Genomic DNA, 23057 nt, shown 5'->3' with positions numbered 1-23057 from the left:
TGTCTGTGTCACATACATTTATGTCTGTGTCACATTCATTTATGTCTGTATCACACATTTATTTCGTGTCACATACATTTATGTCTGTGTCACATACATCTTTGTCTAAATATGTCTGTATCACACACTTTTATTTATGTCTGTATCACATGCATTTATGTCTGTGTCACATACATTTATGTCTGTATTATTACTTATAAAGAATGGCTGGCACTTCATTAGCGATTTTGTTTATTTAAATGTAATTTTAGAAATTCAGTCTTTTAATAAATAGATAATCACTTACTTTCTTGTTTCTTATCAAAACAAGATAAGTGAAAGACTTTCGTTTGTTTTTCATGAATATGGAATCTCCGAAAGAAACTTGTTCGATTTTAATATGTATAAGATATCTGAAAAAATAGTGATTTTATCAAGGGATAAAATCACTGATTATGATATATTATTTCGATTCTAACACAAAATTAACAAATAAATGCTGCCATACCTGATATTAAGCTAAATTGCACCTGATTTGTTTCCATGCTTATTTTCAACGTGTTACATTTTTAGTGGTTACGTCACATATTTAGTGGTTAGGTCACATATATAATGATTTTATTGCATAATAACACACACTTTTGGTTCCTCTATTTTCAATAGGGAAACATGCGAGTTGTGTTAGAATGAATTTTAACTATATACTTATGTTACTTTCGATAGGTGAAGAAATTCAGTTCCAGCCAGCGTTAGTAAGCTTGTTTTGTAGACGTGGGTCTGATGAGCTAACAGCAAAGGAGTCTGTAAAAGAACATCTCTGGGATGTCTATTTTTCTGAATATGGCAGGTATAAATATTAATGCATTGGTATTACATAGGATAATGCTATAAGGCAACACAGTTTTGACTGTACTGTTCTGACCCTTTTAACCTCGACTTTTTAAAAGAAAATAGAGGTATTGTTACTGTCACTTCAGCGTTGCCGTTGCAGATCCACAGCAACCTTGTAACTTGATTATAATTTTTTTAGTTCTTTGTGTATTGTCTTTAAACTTGCCCATAACAACCCTTGTGACAAGACTTTTTAGTACACCAAACTAACCTTGACCTACATTCATAAATGACCTTGAACTTCAAGGTCAAATGTCTAAATTTTGCTTGTTGTTTTGCTGATTTTTGCTATTTGTGGCTATAACTTTATGTTAGTTTTGAATGGATTGTCTAAGACTTGAATGTAATAATCTTTTTGGATAGACCTTGATCTTCACTCATAAATGACCTTGACCTTGAAGGTCAAGTTATTGAAATTTTCACTTTTTTGCTGTAACTGGTTATAACTTAGTTATTATTGAATGTATTTATTTATTACTATAACAGAACATTCTTGAGGATAAGACAATTATGTATGCAAAACTCAAATTGACCATGGCTCATTGATAACCTTGACCTTGAAGGTCATATTATTGAATTTTCACTGATTTTTACTATAATCGATTGTAACTTGGTAATTAATAAATGGATTATCTTCAAACTTTGACAAAACTACCTTTTTGACAAGACCTTCTCAAAGGTTGAACTGACCTTGACCTTTAAATGACCTTGACCATCAAGGTCAAATTATTGAATTTTGTTTAATTGTCATTATTTTGAACAAAAACAAGACTTTTTATAAAACAAACATATTGAATATTTAGATGTGACCTTAACCCCATTTTCGAACGTTGACTGTGAAGTTAAAATAACTGAAATTCTCTTGTTTTTCTTTTACTGGTTATAACTTAGTTATTAATAAATTGATTAACTCTATATTCAAAGGCATTGTCTTTCAGGTCAGAATCATTATGTATATCAAACTCAAATTGACCTTGACCCATTTATGACCTTGATGTTGAAGGTCTAATTTTTTTTCTCTATAATTGGCTCTTACTGATGTGACTTTGATTTCTTAGCTCAAAAGTCACTATATTGCTCAAAAGTCACTATATTACTTTAAAAGTGTTGGTCTTACTTAAAACCCATCCAATCAAACAATGGATTTTTTTTTCTTTTCTTTTTCAAAGGGGAATGTGTATGTACAGAACTCATAAAACTCATGAGCTGATGTTGAAAGGTCTACCAGAGAAATACAGAGGTGAAATGTGGATGCTTTTCTCTGGAGCACTCAATGAAGTAAGTGTTTTTTTATATATACATGTTTTATCTTGATAATTTGTTACATTATTCTGGTACTATTTCTTTTATTTTCCTCCCCATGAATAAAGAAATAAATTCAAATAGTACATTGAATAATTTCCATTTTTTATCTTCTAATAATTTTTAAGTAATCGATGCTATATTTTAACATGTACACTGACCTTGTGGGTCAAAATTGGCCCCACCCTGGAGGCCAGTAATTATTGAAAAACATTTTTCTATTTTATTTTGATTTTTTTGGTGTGTGAAAATTATATGGCTTTGAGCTTAGATTATATATTTGGCATGAAGCATTGCCAAGGTGGTCTTCTACAAGAGTTATAATTGAATCATAGTCCTGGAGTCAAAAATTATTCTGCCCCAATGTGGCCCAATATTGCAGTATTATTACATTTTTTAGTAGTGGATCTCGGGTTACCGATCTAGCACCATGATACCTCTCTTATTTTACTTTATAAAAAAAAAGATTTTTGTTTTCCTATAGCTTTTGTTTTGTCGCTATGTTTTTAAATAAAGTTTTACATATCTTTGTGTATTGTATTCTGTATTATAGATGACAACACATCAAGGTTACTATGCAGATTTAGTACAGCAGAGTTCAGGGAAATATACCATGGCAACGGAAGAAATAGAGAGGGATCTGCATAGGTGAGTTAATAAAGTACACATTATTGTTTTATATTTTTCATTTACTAGGTAGATTTTGAATTCAAGGTAGATTTTGAATTCAAACTAGAACTTCACTTGTAGAGAAAATAAAACCAGGGAACCCTTCTACATGTTATTTTTACACTATAATATGCTTATAAAAGGAGCAAGGTTGAAATTATGAATGACTCGTCATAAAATTAAACATTGTACATGTACATGCACAGGAGTGTAAGGCTTTTGACCAGAAATCATTAACTTAAAGCATTTCATTAGGTTCCATTAAGGCGGGACTTTACTGTATATCGCAAGTAATAGTTTTAAAATGTTGTAGTGGGTATCAAAATATTAGCCTTATACAGTACTCCCTCTACCAAGTAACTCCCTTTAGGGGACAAGGATTTTGGTCGTTGCTTGGTCTAGCTGCTCTTGAGAGTTTGAATTTGTCAAGAAATCGTACTCTGCAAAAATTTGATACCGTTATTGTAAAGATTTAATTGCTGTATGGAGGTCAGCTCTGCTGCGACAACACTAAAAAACAATACTTTATAAAAAGTTGTGTACAATATGTATGGTGTATTTGAATAATATTTATAATAATTATGTTGTTTTGCAGATCTCTGCCAGAGCATCCAGCTTTCCAGTCAGATCTGGGTATTTGTGCCCTGAGACGTGTTCTAACAGCTTATGCATGGAGGAATCCAAGTATTGGTAAGCTATCTTTGTTTGTTCTTGATATTTCAGTATTTTACATGTTTAAAAACTGCCACTTACTGTCCTCTTCATGTTTTTCTTGCTTACAGCTTCAAAAAGCTACATGTTTGTTGTCAGATCTTTTAATTTTTGGTGTTTATAATTTTGATTTATTTTCAAGTTTTTGCCAGGTTATGGAGGTTTTTAATTTTGATATATTTCCATGTTACTGCCAGGCTATGAACATTGTGTTTATAATTTTTATGTATTTTCAAGTTAATTGCTAGGCTATGAACATAGTGTTTATGATTTTGACCTATTTTCAGGCTATTGCCAGGCCTTGAACATTATGATTAGAATTTTTATGTATTTCAAGGTTACTGCCAGGCTATGAACATTGTGTGTATAATTTTGATGTATTTTCAGGCTGTTGCCAGGCTATGAACATTGTATTTATATTTTTGTATTATTTTCAGGCTGTTGCCAGGCTATGAAATTTAACTGTATTTTGAAGTTTATTGCCAGGCTATGAACATTGTGTTTATAATATTGTTGTATTTTCAGGCTATTGCCAGGCTATGAACATAGTTACAAGTGTCTTGCTGTTATATACGAGTGAGGAGGAAGCATTTTGGCTTCTTGTTGCCTTGTGTGAGAGGATGCTGCCTGACTATTATAATACTAGGGTTGTTGGTGCACTTATTGACCAAGGTATATAAATATTCTAAATCTATCATTTCTATAGGTAAAGGGAATTGGGGAATGGGGGGTTGGTATGGGGCTGATGATTTAGACTACTCGTTCTCAAAACCAGTAATAGGTAGTTGTACTAGAAGGCTTCTCTTGTTCTTGTTATTACATTACATGAATGGTTCTAGAATTTGTTAGTCCAGTTTCTGTAAATTGAGATTTATGAGATAGAGGGATGAAAAATAAACAGGCCATGGAAGTGAATGACATAATCATGTTTTTTTTTGGTTAGGTGTCTACCTAACAACTCAATGATCATGGATTTGAGCCCTACTTTGATTGCAACAGTGTTCCTTCATATGACACCTGGCCTTAGGGTTTTAAAACCTTTTTCTGAGCTTTGTCAGGAATCAAATTTCAGGTCTTTCATTAGTTAATGTACATTCTTTGTCAGTTTTTGAAACAATCTCTTGTACCGGAGATCTGAATTTGAGTTTCGGAAAGTTTTTTTCAAAACCTCGGACCTAATAATTATAAGTTTGAGGAAGCAGACTCGGAAGTGATTTTTATCAAATGCAAAACTTCTATCACAAGCTTTTGAGATAAATAAAAATATATTTGAGACTTTAAAATCAAACTCTTATCATTTGTCTTTGTTTTCAGGTGTGTTTGAAGAATTGATCAAGGATTATCTGCCTAACCTTCATCTAAAATTGGAAACCCTCGGTCTTCTTAGTATGATCTCATTATCATGGTTCCTTACAATATTTCTCAGGTAAGTTCAGATTACTGTTGTCAATTTGCTATATATATATAAAAATGATAAAAAGTGCCAGAACAAGAAAAATTATGCTAAAAAAATACTGACATTAACTGGATTTTCTCAATTAAATTTATTGCCCACCGGTTTCTATAATCATCAGGGCAAATAAACATAAAACCATAGTTACAACGTCATGGAGGGATTTTAATATAATTTTGGACAAATATTCTCCATTGTGAGATGGAGTGTTGCGTGGAAAAAATTCAGGTGTCTGTTGCAAAGGTCAAGGTCACACTTAGGGGTCAAAGGTCGAATAACAAAATTTAACATTCATTTGCTAGTATAACTTCTATGTACATGGATGGATTTTAATATGACTAAGCACAAATGTTCTCCATTTTGAGCCGAGTTGTTTGCCAAATATGAAGGTCAAGGTCAGAAGAGGTCAAATAAAAATATTGAAATTTGTTTGTTGGGGCTGTACCTTGTTTATGCTTTGAATTATTATGCTTAGTGGTCATAGGATTTATTTAATATTGTGGAGCTCGCTTGTGTTGAGGTTGACTAAGTCGCAACTTTTCACATTTAGTGTGTTTGTGTCCGTCAGTCTGTGCAATTTTTGTCCAATCTATATCTTCCTCATTCTTTGAAGAATAACAAAATAATTTGGTACAAATGTTAACCATGATGGGGTGGTGTGTCACACACAAAACCCAGGTCCACTGCTCAAAGGTCAAGGTCACATTTGGGGGGGGGGTCGGTACAAAACCCGTGTTGGGAGTGTTACTTCTAAATGCATGGCAGAATTACCTGCCACAAATGTTCAACATCATGAGATGGCGTGTCACTGACAAGAACCATGTGGGTTGGTCAAAGGTCAAGATTATACTTTAGGGTCAATTGCAAAAAAGGTCTCAAGCAGCAGCTTGTCCGCACTGTAACTCTATCACTAGCTGATAGAATTTAAATAACCTAGCTCAAATGTTCAACATCATGAGATGGCATATCTTGCGCAAGGACTGGTTGATTAGGTCAAAGCTCAAGGTTATACCTCAAGGTCAGATGTGACAGCAGGCTCGACATGTTACCCTTAAGCATCTAGTTCGGAAGAAATAATCACATTAATTTGACAAATATAGAAATTAAATGAATGTTTTTATTTCAGTGTGATGCCATTTAATTGTGCAGTAAACATCCTTGATTGTTTCTTCTATGATGGGGCAAAGGTAACTTGTTATTTTGTACCTTTTATCTCTAAAAATAATATAAATTCCTATTCTGATCTTGACCTTAATTTCAAGATCTTTATTGGAACATAAGTTTCTTAGAAAGCCCAATGCATTTGTATTTTGAAGATTTAAATTCAGTGTATACTTTGTTTTGTATAGAAGAACACCTGTTATTATTACTATGGAACAAGCTCTGTCTTAAAAGTAAAAACTGTGCTCCAAGACTCAATTTTTTGTCTCATTTTATCTTGAGGCATGCTGCCAAGAATTTGCGATTAAATAATTTTGGATTGGATTTTGGCCAATTGGATGTTTCCTTCACATATGTAACACTAGAAGAAAAGCTTGGGTTTATGACAATTTCCTGTCAATTGTTCCTTATAGATTATCGTTTTTCTGCTATGAATTATAATGTTCATAAATTACTGTTAAGCATCAAAAAAGCATTTTGAAATTAGGTAGTTTATACTTATTCTTTTTAAGGTAATATTTCAAGTGGCATTAAACATATTAGACAACAATAGTGATGAGTTATTGAGGTGTAAAGATGACGGGGAGGCAATGCCGGTCCTCGGCTCATACCTGGAGAACGTGACGAACCGGGACACAACTATGCCAACAGTTGACCATACTAATATGATGTGTACAGATAATGTCCCGAAGAAGGTAACATATACACATGTATGTTTGCTTTTAGTGGAGATATTAAATATATATCATCCTCTATTTCAAGGATTTTTGGAAAAGCCAGAAAATTCCAGATGCTAGGAAAACCTGTCTTACACCGACAATGTAAGACAAGTCACGTATTTCAAATGATGTCATTCACACGCGCCTTTATGACTGAATTGCCCTCTTTGATGACGTCATTGTGCTGTTATGAATGGAATTGAAAATTTATACGCTACTATAAGAAAAAAGTGCATATGAAAGTATTAAGTTTGAAATTTCTGCCTGTAATATCAAGAAAAAGAATTGACACCGGCTGTCATCACAGACAGGAATATCTAGCTCTCGGGTAACTGTTTAGCGGAAACTACTGCCATAATTAGTTATCCTCGAGCTAGATATTCCAGTCTGTACCGGCAGACGGTGTAAGATCTGTATAATCTGTCACAGTAGTTTTAGTAGTGGTGATCTAAGTCACGACTCGTTGATTAATAATATGACAGTGTTACCACCTTTCCTCACAACCTGAATAATGTGTATATTTTGACAGTGCTCTGTTGATGTGTGCGACTTGATCGAAGAAAGTTACAGGAAGTTTGGTCATCTGGAGAACCAGCAGATTGGTCAGTTACGTCTGAAATATCGTCTACGAGTCGTACAAAACATCGAGGACCATACCATGAAGAATATCCTGAGAAGCGTGTCAGAAAAGTCGATGATTAAGGGGAAAGAACTAGAAGACTTGTATATGTTATTCAAGGTAAATGATTCAAAACTTATTGAGTGATCCATGCACAATGATTTTATTGTATATGAAATTAACCTCTTTAAGGATCTCCACTGATGTCCAAGGGTCTAAAAACATAAGAGTTGAAAATATTACAAACATCAAGTGAAGCACTTAACATTTCAAACCCTGCAAAGGTTAACAAGAAATATACTTAAAATTGAATTGAAAATCGACTTGCGTGATTCTTAGCCAGGTCATTATGCACAAAAAATGATTATTTTGGAAAAATAAGGTGAAGGGAAGACCTGAAAATTTGCAGACAAGTTGTTTGTCCAGACCCTCATCAATTGGTACAAAGATTTCTGAAAAATATTTCCAATCCCATAATGTCAAAAACCCACAGTGGAGTCCCTTTAACCTGATTAAAAGTTAATGTGATTAACCTTTGCCACTAGTATAGAGTTGATTATGCTCTATACTGTTGCTGGCTAAATTTTTGCATTTCAATATTGACACCCCTTTAAAATTTGAATGGACTATTCCAAAGTTAAGGAAGGACAAATCCATTTCACAAATTCAGTTGGTTAAGGTTGAATATTTACCTCATGACATAGCAAGTGTACCTTTGAGATTAGTAATAATTGTTTGTCACTGACAAAGTCCCATCACTTTAGTATTTATTCTCTCAATTATTCCCCTTTCTTAATTTGCATGGCTGCTGTTTTACATTCAAGGTTGTTTTCTTTTCGTTATTTTCCAAAGTTAATATATTTGTCATTTATACTTAAAGGCCTCAGAAATCCATATTTTTTTCAATTTTTCAAAAATGTAAAACATGTGTTTAATAATGTTTAAATAATGGATTGAATGCATTTTAGATGTTTTACAATTGAAAAAGTAGTGCTGAACATACAGTTATGTGTCGTAAAGGTAGCAAAATGTAAACAAATTACTACTTCACTGTAATTGTACCAATTGCCAACAGAACTAGAAATGCAAAAGATAGATCATGTATATATCAATGAGTATGTTTTTTGAAACTTTAACAAGGTACCTAAAAGAATCAGTTTTTGATAAATAAAAATGATAGAATTTCTGAGGCATAATGGGCCTTTAAAATGTACCTTATATACAATGCATTGTTTCCAAGGTGTATCTTGTTTCTATAAATAGGAGGAGTATTTGACGTCATGTTACTGGAGGACCAATCAGCAACCAGCAGACTTGGCAGACAAGTTTGACCCTTCACGACCCTATTACGAGATTTACAAAGTGGACTATGACCAGTTTAAGACGATGTTTCTATCGCTATCACCATGGGCCAAAGGTCAAAGGGGCGGAGTCTTAGCACTGAGAGCATTTAGGGTAAAGTATTTAGTATTTATATGATGCTTAATCACACTGCCTGTTACACATGACATTTTAGCTTGACTATTTGCAGAATAATCTAGCTAATGCAGTCACCCATTTGTCGGCGTCGGCATCGGCGTCCCTGTGGTTGAGTTTTTGCGTGTAAGCTTGTATATCCATAAGTACTGAAGGGAATGGATTGAAACTTCTCACACTTGTTTTCTGTGATTATCTAATATGAATAGCACAAGTCTCATAACTCTGATTTGCTTTTTTGCATAATTATGCCCCTTTTTCGACTTAGATATTCTTGGTTAAGTTTTTGCATGTTAAGCTGGTATCTCCATACCTACTTAAGGGAATGGATTGAAACTTCACAAACTTGTTCTCTGTGATAATCTTACATGATTGGCACAAGTCCCATTACTCTTGATTTGGTTTTTAGCTCGACTATTCGCAGAATAATCGAGCTAATGCAGTCACCCATTTGTCGGCGTCCCTGTGGTTAAGTTTTTGCATGTAAGCTGGTATCTCCATAACTACTGAAGGGAATGGATTGAAACTTCACACACTAGTTCTCTGTGATAATTATCTAAGATGATTGGCACAAGTCCCATAACTCTGATTTGCTTTTTTACATAATTATGCCCCTTTTTTTACTTAGAAATCCTTGGTTAAGTTTTTGCGTGTAAGCTGGTATCTCCATAACTACTGAAGGGAATGGATTGAAACTTCACACACTTGTTCTCTGTGATTATCTAAGATGATTGGCACAAGTCACATAACTCTGATTTGCTTTTTTGCATAATTATGCCCCTTTTTCGACTTAGAAATTCTAGGTAAATTTTTGCTTGTAAGCTGGCATCTCCATAACTACTGAAGGGTTTGTACCTTTTCGGACAATTTTATGTATTCATATAGGTAAGCATTATTACACTCGATGAAACACCCTTGTGACATCTTTCCGAATAGTCGAGCGTTACTGTCCTCCGACAGTTTTAATAATTATGCCCCTTTTTTGCTTAGAAATTCTTGTGCTTGTAAGCTGGAATCTCCATAACTACTGAAGAATTTTTGCCTTTTTTGGGACAGTTTTATGCATTCATAATAATAAAGCAGTGATTTACTTGATAAAACATCTTAATAACAGGCCTTTGTTCCTTTTCGGACAATTTTTATGTATTCATATAGGTAAGTATTATTATACTTGATGAAACACCCTTGTGACATTTTTTTGGAATGGTAGTGCGTTATTGTCCTCTGATAGTTCTTGTTATTATTTGTTGAAATGGAATTATAAGGGCATTATCAGTGTTTAACAATATTATACACTTTAATTACAGTACATAGACAGAAATGAAGACAACATGATAAACTTTAAGGAGTTTGTTGACCTCATGTGTAAGATGTGTAAAGCTGATTACACGCAGAAATTGAAACTTTTATACGAACTTCACCAGCCCCCGGCTTTGTTGGAGACTGACGACATGGACGAGGAAACTATAGCCTCACCAAAGTCAGGTAACTCTTCACCGACTTATTAATTTTGTGCCAAAATCTTACAAACATTAACCTTTATCATTACTTTTTAAGTTGTGCCATTGGGACAAGACCTTCATGTAGACCAGACTAAACTTGACCTTTGTTCATAAATGACCTTGACCTTCAAGGCCAAATATCAAAATTTTGCTTGATTTTTGCTATAAGATAAGATAAGATAAGTAAATTTTATTATAGTGACATTGTGTTATGTACATACATAATAACGATACATTTTTATTTTTACAACACCCGGCCACGTTGGGCCTACAAGTTTTTAAGTGGCTATGACTTTGCTTTTTTAGCTCACCTGTCACAAAGTGACAGGGTGAGCTTTTGTGATAGCTTTTTGTTTGGCGTCCGTCTGGCAGTCGTCCGTAAACTTTTACTTTAAATGACATCTCCTCATAAACCACTAAGCCAATTTCATCCAAACTTCACAGGAATGTTCCTTTGGTGGTCACCTTTGAAAATTGTTCAAAGAATTTAATTCCATGCCTAACGGTGGTTGCCATGGCAACCAAAAGAAAAACCTTTAAATATCTTCTTCTAAAAAACCAAAAGAGCTAGAGCTTAGATTTTTGGCATGAAACATCTTGTAGTGAGTGTCTACCAAGTTTGTTCAAATAAAAGCCCTTGGGTCAAAATTGGACCCGCCCCAGGGGGTCATTGATTTTCCCTATACATGCTATATGCATATAGTAAAAACTTAAAAAATCTTCTTTTAAAGAACCCAAAGAGCTAGAGCTAAGATATTTAGCATGAAACATGTTCTAATGGACATCTACCAAGTGTGTTCAAATAAGAGCCCTCGAGTCAAGATTGGCACCGCCCTGGGGGTCATTGATTTTCCTTATACGTGTATAGCAAAAACTTAAAACATCTTCTTTGGAAAACCCAAATAGCTAGAGTTTAGATACTAAGCATGAAACATCTTCTAGTGAGTGTCTACAAAGTTTGTTCAAATGAAAGCACTTGGGTCAAAATTGGCCCCGCCCCGGGGGTCATTGATGTTATATGTGTATAGCAAAAACTTAAAAAATCTTCTTTGAAAAAAACCAAATAGCTAGAGTTTAGATATTAAGCATGAAACATTTTCTAGTAAGTGTCTACAAAGATTGTTCAAATAAAAGCCCTGGGGTCAAAACTGGCCCTGCCCCATGTGTGTCATTGTTTTTAACTATATGTGTAAAGAAAAAACTTTAAAAAAATCTTCTTTTAAAAAACCAAACGAGCTAGACCTTAGATGTTTAGCATGAAACATCTTCTAATGGGTGTCTACCAAGTTTGTTCAAATAAAAGCCCTTGGTTTTAAACTGGTCCCGCTGCGGGGGCCTATATACAGGTGAGCGACTTCAGGGCCATCATGGTCCTCTTGTTTATGGATTCTCTTCAAATTTTTACGTCTTAATCTTTTAGGATATACCTTCATGTTAAGCAGACATACCTTGACCTTCACTCATAAATGACCTATAAGGTCAAATTATTGATTTTCTTTGCTTTAACTTGCAGGTCATGTTATATTCATGATATTTATTACATGCTTTTCGGTGGTTTATAGAAATATATCAGTGAAATAAAACTGGTAATTTCACTGTTTTGAATTTAAGCCCCTTAAGTTGTTTCAGTGAAATACCAGCGTGCACAGTACTTGGTACCAACTTAATGACGTGACGTCGTAAATGACGTCACGTTGTATTATTATTTGGCGCGCTTTTCATTCAGTATTAGGTTTAATGTCTTTTTAAAAGTTCCTTTGCATATAATAAAAAAAAATTTGTTTAGTTTAGTGTAAGATCGAAATATATTTCACCTTGTGAACACCAAAAGTTCATATTTCACTCGTGGCTGCGCCACTCATGAAATATACCTTTTGGTGCTCACTCGGTGAAATATATTCCGATCTTACACTGAACTAAACAAATATCCTCTATATATATGTTAAATAAGTAGAGGTTTTGATGCTTAAGCATCAAGTTGCCAGGTAGAAAAATAATTTAATGATCATATAGGGGAATATCAGTTTAATGATTCATGTATAAAAAAAGATGAACAATATGTTGAGTAACTGTTTATTCATAATAAAACATCATATCTGATACAAACTTGCATAGTAATATTGTCAAGAAATTGTTATCATTATCAAATAAGCAAGTAATAAAACTTAGTTCATCATGAATAAAACAGATAAGTAAAGAAAACAATAAAAGTAAAGAATTAACAAACATATGTGACTCTTTAGCATAAATTTATTTTTTGATGTTCTACCTAAACTAAACTATTATATTCTTTATTTGATGTTTTTGTCCGATATTTGAAGGGAAGGGCCCCAAAAAGAAGAGGTTTTGAAAATTTATTTTTTAATCTGTAGAATAAGAGTTCACAGACTTTCTAAAGATATAAAATATTAATCTGTTAACTGAAAAAATAATGTTATATGCAATAATATATGAAAGCCTGAAAGCTGTAATGCTCTAAGATAACATGTATGACTTGTATAAGTTTTAATTGAAATCGCATAAAAATCAATAAAAGAATATATGTCTAAGTCTTTCATTTTTGAGAAAAATTAAAAATATTTAGTTAGCAGGGCGCCGCCATTTTGAAAATCTTTAGACTGGTTCTATCTTTGAGCTACCTTTAGATTACAGGAGGCTTTTGAAAAACAAAAGCGTCTATACAATTCAGACTGTTGTTAGCAGACGCCACAGTCTTCTTTCCAGTAGAAGTATGATGTTGAAAATCAGTAAATAAGCATTATTAGCCACCTACCGGTTTACCAGGGGTCATTGATTTATCCTATCTATGCATAGTAAAAACTAAAAAATCTTCTTTTAAAAAACCCAAATAGCTAGAGCTTAGATATTAAGCATGAAATATCTTTTAGCAAGTGTCTAACAAGTTTGTTCAAATAAAAACCCTGGGATCAGAATTTGGCTGCCTCAGGGGGTCATTGACTTCCCTTATATGCATACAGTAAAAACTTAAAATATCTTCTTTTAAAAAACCAAAATAGCCAGAGCTTAGATATTATGCATGTAACATTTTCTAGTAAATGTCTACGAAGTTTATTCAAATAAAAGCCCTGGGGTCAATATTGGTCCCGCTCCAAGGGAGTCATTGATTTTTCTTATATGTATATGGTAAAAAACAAACAAAATCTTCTTTTTAAAAATTCCAGAGCTAGAGCTCGATGTTAAGCATGAAACATCTTCTAGGTAATGTCTACTAAGATTGTTCATATAAAAGCTCTTGGGTCAAAATTGACCGTTCTCAAGGGATTCATTGATTTTTTTCGTATGTATGTAGTAAAAACTTCAAATCTTCTTTTAAAAAACCTAAATAGCTAAATCTTAGATATTAAGCATGAAACATTTTCTAGTGGGTGTCTATCAACATTGTTCATATAACAGCCCTGGGGCCAAATTTGGCCCTGCCCCAGGGAGTCATTGATTTACATTTATGCTTAGGTATTAAGCATAAAAATCTTGTAATGGGAGTCTACCAGGTCCTGAGGTCTGTTCAAATAAAAGCCTTTGGGTCAAAATATACCCGGCCGGGTGTCATTGATTTTGTACACTTTTTGAAAATGTTGATTTCCCTAAGCAAAAGTGACAAGTAATGTTTTTACACATGCACTGTTTCAGATACAAATATGAACTTTTTGATATCGGTTCCAGATTTAGATTTGTTTTTGTTTATAGTATATAATATAACTTTTGCCATGTCATGGAGAGTTTATATATTCAGGTTAGCGATTTCAGGTTCATCATGGCCTCTTGTTTATTCAATGACTTATTTTGAAATATTCGATGTATAGATTTTTCCAGATTACAAGATGGGCAAGTCCATTTAATATATATTTAGCCCGGTAAGGGTTATTCATAACGTTTTTTCTCTTTTTAGCTCGACTATTCGAAGAATATGAGAGCTATTGTAGTCGCCCCGGCGTCCGCGTCCGCGTCGGCGTCTGCGTTGGTTAAAGTTTTTTGTAAAGTCAAATATCTCAATTATTACTTGAGATATTCAGTTGAAACTTACAATACTTATTTATAGTAACAAGGTACATCAGATTGACAAGTTGGATAACTCTGCCTACAATTTTGACAGAATTATGCCCCTTTTTAACTTAGAAATTTTGGTTAAAGTTTTTTATAAAGTCAAATATCTCAATTATTGCTTGAGATATTCAATTGAAACTTACAATACTTATTTATAGTAACAAGATACATCAGATTGACAAGTTGGATAACTCTGCCTACAATATTGACAGAATTATGCCCCTTTTTAACTTAGAAATTTTGGTTAAAGTTTTTTATAAAGTCAAATATCTCAATTATTGCTTGAGATATTCAATTGAAACTTACCATACTTATTTATAGTAACTATGTACATCAGATTGACAAGTTGGATAACTCTGCTTACAATATTGACAGAATTATGCCCCTTTTTAACTTAGAAATTTTGGTTAAAGTTTTTTGTAAATTATTGCTTGAGATATTCAATTGAAACTTACAATACTTATTTATAGTAACAAGGTACATCAGATTGACAAGTTGGATAACTGCCTACAATATTGAAAGAATAATGCCCCTTTGGAACTTAGAAATTTTGGTTAAAGTTTTTTTTGTAAAGTCAAATATCTCAATTATTGCTTGAGATATTCAATTGAAATTTAAAATACTTTTTTTATAGTAACAATGTATATCAGTTTGCAAAATTGCATAACTCTGCCTGCAATATTTGCAGAATTATTTGCCCCTTTGAAACTTAGAAATTTTGGTTAAAGGTTACAGGTCTTCAAAAATATTTATTTGAAACTTTACACATGCACTTAGGGTCATAATTGGAGGGTCATAATTGTATGTCACTGACCAAGTTCCATAACTCTATCTTGCATTAAGGCTGATTCATATCCCCTTTTCTACTTAGTCTCTTGGTTAATGTTTACATGCAAGTTTTACATATCTCAATAACTATTAAAGATATTTATTTAAAATTTCACATATGCATTTAGGGTCATAATTGTAGGTCACTGACAAAGATCCATTATTCTATCTTGCATTGAGGCTGATTTTTCTCCCTTTTTCAACTTAGAAATTCATGGTAAAGTTTTGCTTGTAAGCTGTTATCTCAATAACTACTGAAGGGTTTGTGCCTTTTTTGGGACAAATTTATGCATTCATAATAATAAAGCAGTGATTTACTTGATAAAACATCTTAATAACAAGCCTTTGTACCTTTTCTGTCAAATTTATGTATTCATAGGTAATTAGTATTATTATACTCAATAAAACACCCTTGTGACATTACCTTCCAAATAGTCAAGCCAATACTGTATAATTAGACTCTCTCTAAGGCCTATTACATGAATTTATAAAAAAAATTAGCCCTTTTGTGAACTTAAAAAATTTAACATTATCAAGGCTCTTTTACTATCAAGCACTTAGAATAGTCGAGCGTGCTGTCCTACTGACAGCTCTTGTTTTGTATTTCTTTTTAATTTGTATAGTTGTCCTGTGGGGGTAGCTTTAATGCTGGAAATTTTCTTTGTGTTAGTCTTGATTAATTTTATTTTTCAGATTTTGAAACGGACTGGCCGCTAAGATAAATAAACATATTTTATTTGGAATTTCAGATTCCACTGAAGATGCTTTGGAGGCCACTAATTTCTTTTCAGAAGATGCTGACACCCCTAGCACAGATAATCCTGATGGTATGTCCTCCTTTTATTTCTACTTCTTTCATTCTACTTCTTTCATTCAATAGTATTTAGTATTTTCAATGTTATACATTTGTAGTGTTTTTCACCAAAGTTAGTGTTATTAATGCGCTTATTAGATTGAGTATGAATTATAAAGAAGTTCTGAACTCCAAATCATACTTTTTGTGATCCTTTTTGTTTCCTTCTAATCATATTGTCAAAATATTTTCACATGACATTATTATTCATAATCAACCTATTTTCTATTCAGACATTGAGCTTCCCAGTTGTCCACCAGAGGAAGAACTTCCTGCTGAAGGTAGCAACATTGGAAGCCAACAATCTACAGCTGAAGCCCAGGATATTCCAAAAGGCGAGGGAGCACACGGCCCTATTATCTCCCCTCCTCAATCACTCAGTGTTGTGTCTAGCTTGACAGATTCAGACCCACCCAGTCCGAACACAAGTGAAGCTAAGTTGATTACAGAGGATCAGGGAAATAGTATCTCCTCTAGTCCAATGAAGGGTAAAACATTTAGTTTATTTTGTTTCATTACACTAAATAGTTGTGATAGTCTATATTTGCTGAAGAACTGTAATTGCATGGGTGCAAGTTTTCAGGCATATGCCTGAAGCTCAGGTTTTTTGTGACAAATTTCATCATGTTTTACTATCAGATTATCTAGGAACATTATTATGAATAAAGGTTTTCAGGTTTTTCCAAATTTTCAACTAGCACCCATGTTATTGTAGATTAACACTTTACTTGGCCTTAGGTATAAAACCTTTTCCTTAGCTCTGCATTTATCTATTAAGAGTTTTTATTAGTCAGTGTACATTCTGTGATGCTTTTTGACCAATCAGTGAACATAATACAAAAAATATCATCTTTACAGTGAACACACCACTTGGAGAAAGCCCAATGGGAGTGTTCAGCAGAAAAAGGGAGTTAATCCGTGAAAGGTCGGGAAGTAAAGAAGAGTTCAGAAATGTACCAAGACTAACACAGGTAAGACAATAACTGCTTAGCTTCATTTTTGTTATAAAAGATAACAAAGACAGCTTGATTGTGTGTAGCTGTTACTGAAGAGCTTTTTTGTCCGAGTTAAGGTTGTCGACTTGTTTGTGTCTGAAATAATGCATGGTGGGATACCTAGTGTGTCATGGTAGACATGTACTGACACAAGTTAAAATTGTGAAAATTTTGAACTTACTTCAAATGATAAAAAATGACTGAGTTGGTAAGATTCAGTCAATAGGAACATAATAGCTACAAATAAGTTCTTATCAAGATCTTTTTGTTTGCATTTTAGAGCCAGTTTATTCAGATGTGGAAAACCTTATACGACCTTTTTGGTGGAGACCCTCAGGAACAAGAGCTATACCACGCCATAGCAACAGTTGGTACTCTTCTTTTGGAGATAGGAGAAGTAGGCAAAAGATTCTACCTCCATAGAGAAGAGCCTTTAAGCTCATCATGTGCAAGTACGGAGAGTGCTAGTGAAACAAATAGTTTGGCACAAGCATTTATCCCAGAAATAAAAGAGGATTCACCATTGGTTGAGAGTAAAACGGAACTATCCAATGAAATTGGAGATAACAGTTTGAATAAAGCTGCAGACGGTGCAGCAGGTGATACTGTTACTGATGAAGTCTCCTCCAAAGTAGGAGAGCTTGATATAAATGTAGAAACTGATGGAGACAAGCCTGAAAAAATAGTTTCTAAGAAATCGGACCAAGAGGAAATTACTCCAGACCATTTTTGTGAGCAGTCTGACCTAGTAAGCGAACAATCTGCTACAGACAATGGTAGTTTAGCTAGTGTGTCTGCTAAACGTGGCGAGAGGACCATTTCTACATGTTCATCTAAAATCGATATTGATTGGTCAATTAGCTTTGAGCAATTCTTAGCTTCTATGTTAACAGAACCGGCCTTAGTGAGATATTTTGAAAGACCAATGGACTTGCACGACGCAATAGACAAAACGAGAAATCGACGTCTTTTGATGCGTCAACAGAGCGCGCCATTTGAGATGATCGATGTTCAAAAAGCACCTTGATGTCAAAATGACTGTTCAATGCAATGATATTTTTATTTTTGTCTGTCATGTGATTGGAAGATAAGAATTTGATTGGATAATAAGAAAATAATTTGATTATGCTGTTATTGGTATCTTATTAAGAAATTATTATGTTAATTAAATTGTTTTAAATCACATGTTTATGATCATTGTCATATTCATTTTATTTGATTGGATAATGTACAACATTTTCTTACATGCCGTTTACAGAGGGTAATATAAACTAAAAACGGCCAAAATATGGGTTAATGTACATGTATGTTGAGGTCCATCTTTCGGTCTCAAAACACGGAGATGTTATCATGCTTATTTTTATAGCAAATGCCAAACATCACTTTTTCCTACTTTAAAGATACATGTTACATAAAGAAGGTATGTGTATTTTTTTCTCAATAACAGCATCTGGGTTAACTTGCAAAGGTCATAGCTTTGTTTTACGTGAGCAGAGTTTATTGAATAAAACATGGCCAATCACTCCCACCATATAAAAGCCAAACTTGGATCATTGCCTTTTTTCCCTTTGTGATATCTGTCATTATTCTTTTCATGTTAAACATATTCTTATTGTACAATTTTCCAACTTAAATTGTGAAATTGGCTATTACTGAATTTAAAAGTGTCCTTTCTTACTTTTATTGGACAAATAATAATGATAGCGAAGGATTGCCTTTATTGCTGCTAGTACTTGGCCCTTCCCATGCTAAATCAGGACATATCTAATACGGACATGCCATCTTTCACGTAGTTTGATCAGACTTTTGATGTTGACTAACTTTAGATTTTCATTTTGATTCCCTTGATATTGGTAAGGTACTGTTCCAAAAATGAAAGATGGACAAGTCTTTTTAAAAAAATTAGGGTTAAAATGCTGAAAATATGAACAGACGGGATCAATAAGTTTTTTGGTTTGTTAATAAATTTATAATGGTGGATATTACATTATAAAGATAAAGACATTGCAAAATGCACTTTGAGAATGTTCATAGATTTATGACTGTGATATACTTAAAATTGTTTTCTACATAAATCTTAAACTGTTTGTGAATGTTAAAAGAAAATTCATTTTTCAAATATTTTAACATTAGATGGGTAATTAATTTTGATTTTGAAACTGCAAATTTATTATTGTTTTCATGTTGTGCAATTATTTATTAACTCGCGTAACTGTAAAATTTGCATTATTATTACTTTCCACATTGTGTATAAAGTTGGTCTTTTTACTACATAGGGTTGGTTAAAGATTATTTAAAATGTGTAAATGTGAAGCATATATAAGAAGCGTAAAACAGTCCTGTGGTATCATCTGTGTTCATTCATGTGTAACTTTACAAAAGTTTCTAGACATATTTGAAATAATTATATTTCTTTTGCTTGATACAACGTCTGTGGTTCTAACCAAGTACCTGGTCATGCCACCTGAAAGAATCCTTGAGACCAAGTGATTAATTAAAAGGTCACTAACTACACATTAGTTGCTTTTGAGTGTTGTAGGTTCGAATTCCATCATGGACATGAAAATATCCCACTTGAAGAAGCTTAAAAAAACTTTCTAGCAGAAAGTTGATGGTTCTGCTTTGGTTTTCTAGTCATGTCTGAAAATAACAACAGTAAACTTTTCTTTGCATGACTATTCTTGTTGCATAGCACCTATGCATGTTTGAAAATTATTACCTTTATTGGATGCCTAGCCATATCTGAAAATTACAACCTTGTGTGAGTGCCCAGTCATGTCTGAAAATTACTATCGTGTTTAGGTGCCTAGCTATATTTTGCTTAGGCAACTAGGTATGCCTGAAAATTGCAACCTTGCTAGGCTGCCTAACCATGTCTGAAATTACAACCTTGCTTGGGTGCTTTGCCATGCCAGAAAATTGCAATCTTGATTAGGTGCCTAATCATGCCTGAATTTTATAATGTTTTACAATTGCTACTGAAAATACATTAAGCTTGCTTTGTCATTTTCTAAAGCATGAATATATAAATTATACATCTTCACCGTATTGTTATAGTCTGCCACTCTATGTGTATTCAACTAGAGTTGTCTCCCATTTTAGGGATGTAGTATTTAAGATACAACAATACCCTTACTGCTTAGCTCAATGTTTTGTTCATAAACAAATCTTAAATGTGACCAGAAGACAAATCGTCATGATGTTGTCTTTACTTGTTACTGTAGAAAAAGAAAATACTTAATTACATGTAACTTGATATTTGCTCATTTAGTTGTTTGAGACCCAAAAGTTGCAATCCTGTATGTGTTGTTCTTGTTCATTATTATGCTATTAAAATTTTTTATGTCAATAATGTTGACAATGTTACATGTAATATTTCACCAGTTAGTATATAGCATAATCCTTGTGTATAACATTAAAGGAATTTGAGGTAAAAAAACCATAAAATTTGAATATAAGATTTTAAAGAAGATTAATTTGGAAAAATAGATTGAGTAAATGATCTGAAATTTTTGGACATAATTTATTGGTATAAACCACATCAAATGCTATAAATTCTTTTAAACAATTCCAGTGATGTTAAAAAACCTCAGTTTTATTTCTTTAACTTTATTTTAACTTTTCTGGTCGTTTGTGATTGTTGTTTACATTGAATCCTTTAATTAAACAGATGCTAGGGGCATGACAGGAATTACATTTTGCTTTATCTCTAATAAACCTAATAGAAATCAAGTTCATTAAAAATATGTTTTTAATTTTTGTGTTCATTGATCTTTTGGTAATTTTCCCTCTCCAGAACGTTTTGTTTTGTCAAAACTATGTCAAAAACAAGGTATCCTGAAAATTTAAAATTCGGGCATTATAGTAAGTTGTCTTTTTTATATAAAATATGTATGTTAGATTTACATGCAAAGAAAATAAATAAAAATGTGCTTTTTTCCTTCTTTTTTTTTCAAGATTGAAATTTATTTACTTGTGCAATAAATTTATATGTTTTTTAATTAAAGCTGTTTGTTTCCACTTTGGAAACATTTTTCCCCCTCTATACACACATACAATGTTCTTGATAAGTGTTGACTAACAGCACTAACATATTGTCACATGTCTTTTTTTTAAACATTTCCTGATTCATAAAAAATTAAGTTAATGATCAGAACAAAATAATTTTCTGCTTGCATTTTCCTTACTTGTTAAAAGCTTGTCAGCAAAATCAGTGTGGTATTGTACATTTTCTTTGTACTACAACATAAAATTTGAAAGGAACTTGTCAGGATCATTTTGTTTCCAAATGTGAACTAGTGGCTCTACCAAAAACAAAAATCTTTGAGTTATATTCACTGAACGAGCTGAAGATGTTTATGTACAGTTTCACAACGGGTTTACATCAAAGGGGCATAAAAGGTGGGGTTTTTTTTAAATATTTGTTATATGCTTTACATTATTCATTTGTTTGGGATTATTGGATTTTTAATATTTGTTTCAAAATGTGTGCGCAAGAGCAATTTGTATGTGAATTTGTAAAACAATATCATTTTAAGATTTTTTTAACCTGAATTGGTTAAAAAAATATTGGATTATTCTTTTTGAACCTGAATTGGTGAAAAATTTATTAATGAATTATTCTTTTTGAACTTGAGTTGTTGAAAAAATTATTAAATTAATCAAAAGTAGCGTTAAAACTTTTTTCTTAATTTTTGACAATGCTTTGTATGTTAAATTTTGTAACTATGAATTGGTGGAAAATTTGTATGAAAGGCTAAGCAGTATGTGTTATTTACTAGATTAGATGTGTGGTAAAATTGTGATAAAAACAAACATGTATTTATCATATTGTATCAAAAAGGTTTAAAATTTTTTATACCTATTTTTTAAATTGGACATGCTTTTTTTTCACCCCTTTTCCTCTTTTTTTATCCTTGGCCAAAAAAACATTTTTGGGTTCACAAAAAATTTTGTGTACTGTTAAAATTTTAAAAGATGTGTGAATATTTTCCATTAAAATACAACAAATTTGTTATCTTTTAAAAAAAGGCTTTGGATAAAATAAATATATTAAAAAATTTTTAAATTTTTAATTAGTTTTTTTTTTAGGGCCCAAATTTTGAAAATCCCCCCTTGTTTTTTCGAAAATTGCCCAGAAAACAAAAGAGTAACTTTGTCTTCGGGAAAAAAACTCTGGTAAAATTAATTCGAGGGCCTCTTTTGTAGGGCGTCGGGTTGATCCCAAATCACTAGTGCCTCACTGCTAAAAAATTCCCAGGACAAAGCGGTCCCTTGATTTTTTCAAGAAAAGGGCAAGTTTTACTTTTAAAAAGGTTGGGGCCCGACCCCAGATACATCAATTTTCCGTTTGAAATAGAAAACTTTAAACGATTCTTTTAAAAGTATTCCTTCAACGTGAAAACAATGAAATTATAAAGAATTAAAAATTCCTGTAAAATGAAAAAATAAAATTTTAAACAAACACAAACATACAAGACATTTTCATTCTTGAAAATTTGACGTGAAATTTATTGAAGGGTTGTAAAATTTTATTTTCAGTTTAAAAGGGTTTAAAGGGTTTCAATTTTTGGGTTTGAAAAACGGTTCGAAAAACCTGAAAACCGGGGGTAAGTTTTTGACATAGGGCCGGAAAAAAATTTAAAATTAATTCTAAATATTTTTTCTTTTTAAAAAAAGATTTTTTTTAAAAATTAAAGTTTTATCCAACAAATTATTTTTTTCAAATTGGTTTTTTTGGCAATTACTTTTTTAGGTTTAAAGTTCCAAAAAGGTTGCTCCTTAAGAAATCCAAAAAAGGGGCCCTTTTTTGGGAAAGTTTTTAGTAAATTTTTGGG

The 23057-nt window shown here is 32.6% G+C and overlaps 1 protein-coding gene across 1 annotated transcript in view; it reads left to right on the top strand.

Moving 5' to 3' along the window:
- LOC132721248 (TBC1 domain family member 9B-like) overlaps positions 1-21631 on the top strand; it is a 38291-nt gene extending 16660 nt beyond the window's left edge. The window contains exons 14-28 of the mRNA XM_060705524.1: positions 703-826; positions 2040-2148; positions 2726-2820; positions 3437-3531; positions 4078-4224; positions 4867-4978; positions 6132-6192; positions 6679-6861; positions 7415-7624; positions 8768-8959; positions 10288-10465; positions 16122-16199; positions 16459-16713; positions 17084-17196; positions 17501-21631. Of these exons, the coding sequence (XP_060561507.1) occupies positions 703-826; positions 2040-2148; positions 2726-2820; positions 3437-3531; positions 4078-4224; positions 4867-4978; positions 6132-6192; positions 6679-6861; positions 7415-7624; positions 8768-8959; positions 10288-10465; positions 16122-16199; positions 16459-16713; positions 17084-17196; positions 17501-18247 (2699 nt within the window). The 3' untranslated portion in view covers positions 18248-21631. The remainder of the gene's footprint in view (positions 1-702; positions 827-2039; positions 2149-2725; positions 2821-3436; positions 3532-4077; positions 4225-4866; positions 4979-6131; positions 6193-6678; positions 6862-7414; positions 7625-8767; positions 8960-10287; positions 10466-16121; positions 16200-16458; positions 16714-17083; positions 17197-17500) is intronic.
- Positions 21632-23057: the final 1426 nt, after the last annotated feature.

Source organism: Ruditapes philippinarum, unplaced genomic scaffold, assembly GCF_026571515.1.
Source record: "Ruditapes philippinarum isolate M1 unplaced genomic scaffold, ASM2657151v2 ctg4200_1_1_1_1, whole genome shotgun sequence".
NCBI classification, from domain to species: domain Eukaryota; kingdom Metazoa; phylum Mollusca; class Bivalvia; order Venerida; family Veneridae; genus Ruditapes; species Ruditapes philippinarum.
The sequence above is the reverse complement of the archived record's forward strand: the minus strand, read 5'-3'. Positions and strand labels throughout refer to the sequence as shown.